General features: G+C 39.5%; 1 protein-coding gene across 2 annotated transcripts; it reads right to left on the reverse strand.

Moving 5' to 3' along the window:
• Positions 1–282: 282 nt before the first annotated feature.
• On the reverse strand, positions 283–10761 carry LOC110520216 (putative methyltransferase DDB_G0268948). 2 transcript variants are annotated; one of them, XM_021597379.3, is made up of 7 exons: positions 10468–10761; positions 7955–8153; positions 6852–7012; positions 6237–6450; positions 5954–6054; positions 5490–5627; positions 283–4142 (listed from the first exon to the last, which is right to left on the reverse strand). In XM_021597379.3, exons 2-7 carry the CDS (start codon positions 8063–8065, stop codon positions 4052–4054), a joined length of 816 nt encoding a protein of 271 aa, XP_021453054.1. In that variant the 5' UTR covers positions 8066–8153; positions 10468–10761; the 3' UTR covers positions 283–4051. The 2 variants fall into 2 exon arrangements, with proteins under 2 accessions (XP_021453054.1, XP_090086079.1); XM_090229953.1 differs by lacking the exon at positions 6852–7012 and having other exon boundaries at positions 2857–4142; positions 10468–10641.
• Positions 10762–10972: the final 211 nt, after the last annotated feature.

Raw genomic sequence — 10972 nt, forward strand, 5'->3', positions numbered from 1 at the left:
TAGATGGCCAAGGAAGTTGCACAGAACTTCCCCAACATCCCCTCCCAAATTGATATGGAACCTTCAAAAACACACGGAGCAACTGCGAAAAGAAATTGCTGAGGATATACTAAAAATGTCTGGTAATGACATTTAATTCAAAGTGAATGTAAATTCATTATTTTGATGTAGATGTGTGGGACAGCCATATATTCAGTTCATGCCTATGATTTCAGAGTTCAACAAAGCCAACAACTGCTTCATGTGTGCCACTGATAAAGAACCTGGATGTGGCCCAAAGACTGACTGGGTTAGTAACTTTATTTAGCATGTTTAAAATCTTTTGACAACAGTGACAGCATGTAAGGCAATTTATAATATAACACAATGGATAGCTAATTCGTCATACTGCATTGATATTATTTATAACGTGTTACACTTTGTTTTGCATGCCAACTGAGGTTCCATGTGCTGTAACTAGGAATGAAGACAAGAGTTCAACAGAGTAAAGAACACAAACTGGAAGTACAGTCTTTGTTGTTGAAAATGTATGCTATACCCCATCCACACTGAAGAGGCTCTGAAATGTACATCAACCAGGGATAAAGAGAAAGTTAACACGGTGAAATGTTTCATACTTAATTGAAGTTGTGTCTGACATGTTGGAAAAAATTAAAGGTCTACAATGTTTAATTTGTCAATATTATATTTTTATTAATTGTTTTACTGGCCACCATTACTGTGGTTACATGTTCAGTATATGTATTAACCAGCCTACCTCACTAGCTCACTCTCCATCCCTGCTTTGGACAATTAATAGCATGACTCTCATACTTTGTCCTTTTCCTTTATGGTTGATATTAACGACGAAAGGAGATATCTGTCGCTCTCCTATTGTTAAAAATAAGTACTTAGAACTACCAATTATTGTAGATAAATATTAAAGAAAAGGGTAAACAACACTGGACTGAACCCCCTAACTGTCAAACTAATTAATGTACAACAATATAGAAGATACAGGACTAGAGGTTATGCAATATGGGTGTATGTCCATTGCACGCTTCTTAGGTGTGTAATTGACATGACCAAGGAGCTATTGCAAATTTGAAACAATGAAAAATGTACGTTACACCGCGTGATTTTACAGTACAAACAAGTGTGCAATATAGAAGAGTAGTCAGCGGACATTAGGTCACATGACCAAGGAGCTATTGAAATTGTAAAATGTTGAAAAATTCAAGTAAAACTACGTGAGATCAAAATGGACAAACTAAAGGGTGAACAATGTGTAGGCCCACTGAGTGGACATTCTGAACCTTGTTGGAAGTCACTAGGTCAGATGACCAAGGAGCTATTGAAATTCTACATTTTGAAAAATGTATGTAAAACCGTGATTAATTTTTGTTTTGTTTTAAAGGACAAACTAAAGGGTGTACAATGTGTGTCTATGCCATCGGGTTAGCTACAACCAGTTTTGAAAGTGTTTGGAGTAATGGTTAAAGAGCTATTGAAATTTGGAAAATGTGATTTGTCACTGTTGACGGTCCCTAACTGCTGTTGGTGGACATAAGGAAAACTACAGGCGAATATCCGTCGCATATCCAACCTGAAACTGTCATTTACCTTGGTGGCCTAAAGGCGGAGACAAAACATTGGCAGAATAAATTCAACCACACCTTTTTGTTTTATCACAAAACCGGATACCAACCTCTGTCCGGTGAAGTCCACAAAGAATATTGCATGTAAACAGACAGTTACATGACCTACAGCATGGTCAAACAAGTTAATGTTTCCGCCGTTTTCAGACCACTAAACAACTATTGATTTAGAACCACAGTTACCGAAAGTCGCAAAGAAAACAGGAGCTGCCTCTTGTATGCCAGCACCATTTCAACATCAAATGATCTCTGCCAAATCTAATACAGTGACAACTAAAAGATACCATAAACTATTTGGTCCAATCAACGTAAGCCAAATATGGTTACATGGTTCTGATTTCTATGTGTGTGCGAGTGCAAATAGAACATGTTCTCACGCTACTTGTAGAGAAACGCCAATGCAACCCACCTCTCATGTTGACGAAACGGTCTATCACTATGTCATACAGCACAATATTTAGTTTTTTTGTTGTCCTAGGCTACCTGGCTAAATGCTTGCTCGCTAGCCTATCTTCCATCAATGGGCAACATTAGCTAGTTAACGTTAGCCTTCTACGCAGAGCTACATTTTGAACTTCCATCCTCTCAGGTCAGTAGTACAACAATGTATGAATTCATGTTTAGTTCAGGATCGCCTGTTATAAAATCATTGGCCAGTACGGAGAATTAAGTAAAACCACAAGTCCAAATCCCTATCTACATCCATAACTAATTTTGGAAAGGCCCAAATTTAGCTAGCTAGCGAGACACTGAAGAACAGTAACACAACGAGATGCAACAATTCAAATTGTTCCTGTCATTGACGTATGCCCTCAATGCGATTTGAAAAATACGACAAATCCAAACTCGCTTCCCTTTCCTTCAGCCAGGACAATTCACACGTAGAGACAGGGGACGCTGTTTCGCCCGCTCGGATTCTTTCTTCTGTGCGATTCATTCAACCTCTAGCGAATTGAAGGACAATTATGAAACCGAGGCGAAAGATACATTATTCTATATTTAGATTTTTTTTCTAGGTACATTTTTGGGGGAAGATTGGCTTCCATGAATACACACAACTGATCCTACCTTTTCTCCAGGAAGGACACAAACTCTTTATTGAGCTGAGGGAGACTCTTTCCAGTAGGAGGCAGCATGCTCCTTACCTTCATGCTCCTTACAGACGATTGGCCATGCCATTGAGCTGTACTACAGGAAAAAACAACCGGAATACAAAAGGTATTCTCCAACCCAGAAATAGACGTGCTATTCATAAGTTGTTTTTTTTAATTCAGGAAAACTCTTTCTCACTGGGGTGTGGAGGCCACATTAAGGAATGTGATCAGGAGATTCCCTTACCTCACAGGGCCAGTTCAGGGAAACCACTAGGTGCTTGGCCAGGCTAATATGAGATAGTGAAAGGGGCGGTGCAGCGGCTTCATAAGGAATGTGGGTTGTTTGCTAATGAGGATGTTTATGAAGGGAGCCAGGGTTACATGGATTCAAAGAGAGCTGTGTGGTGTGTTAGAACCAATAAGAAGTCCCCTGGAGATGGGAGAGGGAGGGATCAGAACCTTGTTTTCGCTTAGGGTGTTTTCTCTGTTGTGATTGATGTGGGAAAATACAAAAGCCTGATGAGTTCAGTTTCCTTACTCAGATAAAAACCCTATTCCAACTGATCACTAAGCCATAGATCAACAACAATAGGCTTTGTACTGAGCTGCACTACTACTACTAGCTCACTAAGAGTTAATTATAAACAGTCAATATCTGAAGGACTGGTCCAAGAACCGACCCAAGGTCTTCTTTCAGTTGGCATAATGTAATGAATTGGGTTGAACCCATGCATACAGCATATTAAAAAGAAACCAACCAAAAATCTGCGGCCGTATGACTGCGTTTAGACTGTCAGCCCAATTCTGATATTTTTACCAATCACAACCACATCTTTTTCAGACCTGATCAAAAGACCAATTAGTGAAGAAAAAAAAAAATCTGAATTGGGCTGCGTAAGTATCAATTGTCTTAGATTAGGAGTGCTAATCTTGGATCAGATACCCCCTTGCCCATGTTATATTTTTCATTGTGATCTAAAAGGAAAAACTGATCCTGAAATCCACACTCCTAATATTACTGAGACACTTGATACAGCCCTGAAGTTAACTTTTGAATATTATTTATGATTGTGTCTACAGACACATTTTATTGTAAATCTCAGGCAAGGAAGATACTAAATGTGGCAACCATTTTGATAATGATGTGACTAAGGCTAATAGTTTGCTCTACATTACAATGTATAAAAGAGACAAAAACCAAAGGGACTTCAATGACATCTTATGTGAACAGAATACTACTTAACAACAGCTTAAACATGACTGACACAAGCTTAAGAAACATCTGTCTACACACAAACACATTCACACTGTAAAGAGTGTTCACTCCGGTTTAGACGCCAGAACACAGAAATACTCCAGCGTCACTTCCATGAGTGTGTCTGGTGATGTGACTCCCATCTCCTTCAGAAACCTGCAATACGACGTCAATATATTTGATAAAATAATTCCATGTGGGATGGACCGTAAAAGTGGCATACAAGTAAATAGAATTAATTATTTTGATTATTTGTTCATTTCCTCACACATTTTTTTTGTTCATTTAATCTTTAGTCTAAGACGGGGGGCTAATCTGACAGATGGAATTGTTTTAAAATTGGTCATACCTATGGATCATTTAGCTATTTGATTGAGAATTTTAGGACCCCATTAGGTATAAAAAAATATGATTTTTTAAAAATATTTATTTTGGAAAATGACTACTAAAACCGATAGAAATGCATTGAATAAATAACACATTCATAAATGGCTAAAAGGACTGTCAAAAAAATGTATCAGAAGAAACAAGGTTTTAAAGTGTCTGTCCTAAATCTAGGAGATATAAATAAAAACTCAGGTATGGGGCCTCCCGAGTGGGACAGTGGTCTAAGGCTGGAGGTGGACTCCCGGATCTCGGTCGTCAGTTGAACAGTGTTTCCACCAACACATTGGTGCTTCTGGCTTCCGGTTTAAGCGGGAGTTTGTAAGGAAATGCGGTTTGGCGGGTCATGTTGCAGAGGACGTGTGACCTGACATTCGCCTCCTGAGCCCATTGGGGAGTTGCAGCGATGAGACGGGGAAAAGTGTGTAAAATACAAAAAACATAATAATACAATAATAATACAATCAATTTAAACTCTGGAAATATATATATATATATATATATATATATATATATATATATATATATATATATATATATATATATATATATATATATATATATATATATATATATATATATATATATATATATATATATATATATATATATATATATATATATATATATATATATATATATATTAGTTAGTTAGTAGCCCAAACGGTGCGGACGTTACCAAACAGAATTTAGCACATCGACGGTACTGACTTCAGACGAGACTCCTGGCACTTGTGGGGGTCGTAGAGCAAAGAAGAGAACACCATCGTGTTCGAGAGTCTATCCATACAATGGTCAATAGTTAGTAGGTCAAACTGTTCGGACGCTACAGATGATTTTTGGGATGTCTCATGGTCTGACAAACACGGCTCTAGCTCTGTCACCTTTCACTGCAGATGTTGAAGTGTGACACTTGCGGATGCGTATCTCTAGCGTAAACTGACAGATTTTGATGGGGATTTTTTTTGTTATGCAACTTAGACCGACACAGGTTTATCAATCGACTCCACCGGGTTAATTTGTTAATTAGCTAATTAGTTCATTAATTCATCCATTCAGTAATTGGTTCATTCATCCATTCAGTCATTCATTCATCCGTTGATTGATCAGGGTTGTTACCTGTCGAGTATTCTCTGCAGCAGTGTGGTGGCAGCATCAGGCTCGGCCCTCTGGAAGGCCTGGTACGTGGAGAAGGACTCCATGAAGCCCACTATGTTCCTCACTGAGATCTGCTGCTTCAGTGGGATACACTCAATCCTGAAATAATAACAGATACACACACACTGTTGAATTGAGAGGAGAGTCATAGTGGATGCCCTATTTACCCAGGGAGGCCAAGAGGTTTAAGTCAAGTAAGTCATAATATTGAATACTCCTGCAGTTTATTGAGTACAACATTTGATTTTGACCACCTGAGAGTCACTAGATGTGAGTACATTACTTCTATGTATGTATGTATGTATGTATGTATGTATGTATGTATGTATGTATGTATGTATGTATGTATGTATGTATATATATATATATATATATATATCAAACAGGCTGTTCTACTGGGTTCTCACAGAGGCTGTATGAGTTACCTCTCTTTGTCAGGGAAGGGGATAGCAGTGTAAAGCTCCTTTAGTTTGGTGTTGGACACGGCTACCTGTGTGCTGGTGTATGGTAACAGCACCTTCTTGAACTGGGGATAGCAAAGTCAAATCTCAGTCAGGAAACTAACAAACATTTTGTAAGCATACTGTAGATGAAAACAACTATTGTACCTAGTACCCAATGAAAATAAACATGACACACTAAACAGATTAAGTGGCATTGGTTTGTCACCATAAAAATAGAATGTCATTCTAGTTCTGTGTTTTTCACCTCATCACAGATGTCAGTGAGTCTGTCCCCACATGAGCCGTAATGGAGTCTGAAGTTATCAGCAAAGCCAAGCAGAGCCATGCAGCCGCAAGGCTTCAGGACCCGGCCTGCCTCCAAGAGGAACCGCTGTTGGTCAAACCAATGGGCCGCTGAGGCTGCAGTCAGTAGGTCCACAGAAGCATCCGGAAACGGCAGCTCCTCAGCTGTCCCTTTCCTGTATAGTAAGTATTAAGACACAGCACCAAACATTGAGGATTTCTACATAAACTAACATATTAACTAGGGGCCTATTGAAAGTGGGAAGCTACTGCTGACCTTTGTGCTGAGTGTAATTGACCGTCTCTGCAGATTGTCATCACTGTTTCTTTTTAAACAACATACACGTTGGTTTTACGAGCCAAGTGTGGACCAAAACATTTATTCCCATTCAAAATCATATTATCCCTAAACTCTAAATAACCCTAACCAAACTCTAAAATAGCAGTTTTATTAATGTATGGGGAACGGCAAAATGTCCCCACTTGTCAGATTTTCCTTGTTTTACTATCCTTGTGAGGACTTTTGGACCTCAAAAGGATAGTAAGGTTAAACACACACATAGACACATTCAAAAACCTGTAAGTGATGTTGTTGAACCCTGCCACTGCCCTGGCCTCCTCCAGTTGGCACTCGCTGATGTCGATGCCCACCACTTCCTGGAAGTGTGGGGCCAGCAGGCGTGAGTTCTGCCCCGTCCCACAGCCCAGGTCCACAGCTAGGGCATGAGGCTGGACATTCTGAAGAGAGGGGACCAGTGAGACACTATATAATTAGCCTTCACTAAAGGAGAGTGATAGCTAGTGATAGTGTAAATGTGATGTTCAATACAGATAATATACAGTACCAGTTAAAAGTTTGGGGTCACTTAGAAATGTCCTTGTTTTTGAAAGAAAAATACATTTTTTTGTCCATTAAAATAACATCAACATCATTGATCAGAAATACAGAGTAGACATTGTTAATGTTGTAAATTACTATTGTAGCTGGAAACAGCTGATTTTTAATGGAATATCTGCATAGGCGTACAGAAGCCCATTATCAGCAACCATCACTCCTGTGTTCCAATGGCACATTGAGTTAGCTAATCCGAGTTTATACATTTTAAAAAGGCTAATTGATCAATAGAAAACCCTTTAGCTGTGCTAACATAATTGCAAAAGGTTTTCTAGATATTCCCTTAAATTCTGCCATTTCCAGCTACATTAGTCATTTACAACATTAACAATGTCTACACTGTATTTCTGATTAATTTGAAGTTATTTTAAAATGGACCAATAAATTGCTTTGCTTTCTAAAACAAGGAAACTTCTAAGTGACCCCAAACTTGTGAACGGTAGTGTGTGTTATTATATAACACTCTGGTCTTTGCTAAATAGGTATTTCAAGCTTACGGTAATAACGTAAGATAATGGATGACAGTGTTTAGTGACCTATTGTCACAATACTCAAAAGCATTTAGAAACAGGAAACGGTTGAGAGAATGTTTATATCTGATTTCAAATGTCATAATCCTGAAATATTATGCAATAGAAATGAAAGTAAAAAATTCCCTTCTCAGACACTGAGTGGAAGCATTACACCAAAGACTTATCTTAGACAACCTAAGATTTGTCAACTGTACAAGTCTAACGTCATGTAAAAGACAAAGTCTATAACAGTAATATCTTTGCTTGGCTCACCTTCCTTTCCAGGTAATGCAGGATGATGTCTCTGATCTCCTCTGGGGGTACAAAGCGGTACCTCTGGTAGATGGAGGCATGGTGTTTCTCCTCAAACAGCCGGTAGGTCATGGTGCTCTGCGGTAAGCTGCTCCGCTAGCCTAGTGCTCTTTCCTGCTTGCAGTGACTCAGCAGACAGACCTGCTCCTTCACTTAGGACCTTTTAATCATTACATGAAAAGAGGATACACATAAGGAGTAGGACAGAGGCTACTGGTAGTAGTCACTCAGTCACATAGAGGTTTAAAGAGACACCTGGGCTGCTAAGATCAAATAACTTGTCACCTCTTGACAAATTGCAAAACACTGATTTGTGTGTGATGTTGTGTGCAACAATTGCAAAGATTTTACTGAGTTACAGTTCATAAATAATTCAGTCAATTGAAATACATTTATTACACCCTAATATATGGATTTCACATGATTGGGAATACAGATATGGATCCGTTGGTCACAGGTATCTTACAAAAGGTATGGGCGTGGATCAGAAATCCAGTCAGTATCTGGTGTGACGACCATGTCTCATGCAGGGTGACATCTTCGCATAGAGTTGATCAGGCTGTTGATCGTGGGATATTGTCTCACGCTAACGGCTGTGTGAAATTGCTGGATATTGGTGGGAACTGGAACACGCTGTCGTACACATCAATTCAGAGCATCCCAAACATGCTCAATGGGGGACATGTCTGGTGAGTATGCAGGCAATGGAAGAATTGGGACATTTTCAGCTTCTAGGAATTGTCTACAGATCCTTGCAACATGGGTACATTATAATGCTGAAACATGAGGTGATGGTGGCGGCTGAATGGTACGACAATGGGCCTCTGGATCTCATCATGGTATCTCTGTGCATTCAATTTGTCATTGATAAAATGCAAATGTGTTCGTTGTCCGTAGCTTATGTCTGCCCATACCATAACCTCACCACCACCGTGTGGAACTCTGTTCACAAGGTTGACAGCAGTAAACCACTCGCCACACACACACACACGTGGTCTGTGGTTGTGCAGCCAAATTCTCTAAAACAACGTTGGAGGATTATGGAAGATAAACATTAAAGTACCTGGCAACAGCCCTGGTGGAAATTCCTGTAGTCAGCATGTCAATTGCACACTCCCTCAAAACTTGAGACATCTGTGGCATTGTGTTGTGACAAAGCTGCACATTTTGTCACCAGCACAAGGTGCACCTGTGTAATGATCATGCTATTTATTCAGCTACTTGATATGTCACACCTGGCAAGTGGATGGATAATCTTGGCAAAGGAGACGTGCTCACCAACATGGATGCAATCAAGTTTGTGCATTCGGAAAATGTCTGGGATCTTTTATTTCAGCTCATTAAACCAACACTTTACATGTTGTGTTTACATTTTTGTTCAGTGTAGATTATGCATTAAGACCAAAATTGTGAAACTAGACTGGGTCCTATGATGCAGCGATTAGGTTAATGAACAGAACATTTTCTAAACAATAGCAAAACAGAAGAACAAGTGCAGACATTTAATTAGTCTCCTGAAAGTCTGCAATGAAGTTATACGCAATTGTAATGTCAAATAACAAAATCACCTTACACAATTTTAATGCAGCTTGTAAAACTGTTTTTCTCATCTGAAAATTTCACCACAAACATTGCCAGGACTGGTTGGTCTTTTTGCAGGTAGGAATGTGAGACAATATATCCACACGAAAGTATAATTAAATCATTCTCAAACCCCTGGTAGTGTCTGAAATGCAAACAGAATGAAAATACATCTAAGTCATGCATGGACATTTGCCGAGATGGTGCACGTGTTTACATGGTTCTGCACATCCTTCAGATGACAAATCTGAATACACTACCAACACATTGAAAAGTTGATTTCATTATACTTTCCTGCGGATATATTGTCTCACATTCAGACATAACTGACACATTTACGAAAGCTCAACACCCCTTGAATATGGCCGGTGTCAGTAAACCTCGGTGAAAAGGCGTAATTAAATTGTTGCCAGCAGCACAGTAACCAATGCTCTGGATAACATGAAAACAGCCTAACCAGCTCTGTTAGGGCAAGTAAAATGGTCAGAGGTGTTCTCATGTGTCTGTAACGTTAGCTAGAAAGCTAGCCAGTTAGCTTGGGTACTTGACTGCGTTGTTTGGGCAGAACGCTCAGATCAACACTACTCCTCCGCCAGAGCGTCCAGTGTGCGCTCTGAACACTGAGAACGAAATGCTCTGAATTTACGAACCGACAATCTGATAACATTCTGAAAATTAGAACGTCAAGAGAGCACTCTGGCACTCCAGATTGAATTTACGAATACACCCTCAGTTATTTGGACGTAGTTACAGTAGAGGGTGTCAAGGATAGGGAGACTTGCAACAGAGCGAAAACAATTGCTAGTTACATAGCTAGAAAATACTTCACGTTGATGCGGTTAGTTATGCGACATAAAAACCACAAACTAGTTAATGTCTGCACGGTTGTTTACCTGCTGTCTCACAGAAAGCGCTCCGTCCACACCCTAATCAAGGAGACTCGGAAGCAAGCCTCTGGAAGTAAACTTCAGTCGCCAAACAACCTCACGAATATAAAGACAAATGTTAATATTGAAACGTAAAAAAGCTGCCAAACAGCTGTAACAGCTTCTTATTCGATGAGGTTTAACGGCGATTGGCATCCAACAAATGTTGCATTACCGCCACCTACTAGACTGGAGTATAACGCTCATACGTTTCTTAAAAAAAATAATACAACATACACCCTACCATCTAACGCTACACTCACAAAAAAATACCATACTCCACTATTTAGTCCTACTTCAAGCCAACAGCCTGAAAGGACACACCCCTGTCAGGCAACTCCAGTCCTCCAGGGCCTGATTGGTGTCACACTTGTTCTCCATCCCTAGCAAACACAGCTGATTAATCAAATTGCATTCTAAACTGAAGATCATGATTAGGTGAGTATTGGAGTCAGGTGTGGTAGCTTGGGCT

This window comes from Oncorhynchus mykiss, chromosome 3 (assembly GCF_057628025.1).
Source record: "Oncorhynchus mykiss isolate SJ-2025 chromosome 3, ASM5762802v1, whole genome shotgun sequence".
Taxonomy (NCBI): Eukaryota; Metazoa; Chordata; class Actinopteri; order Salmoniformes; family Salmonidae; genus Oncorhynchus; species Oncorhynchus mykiss.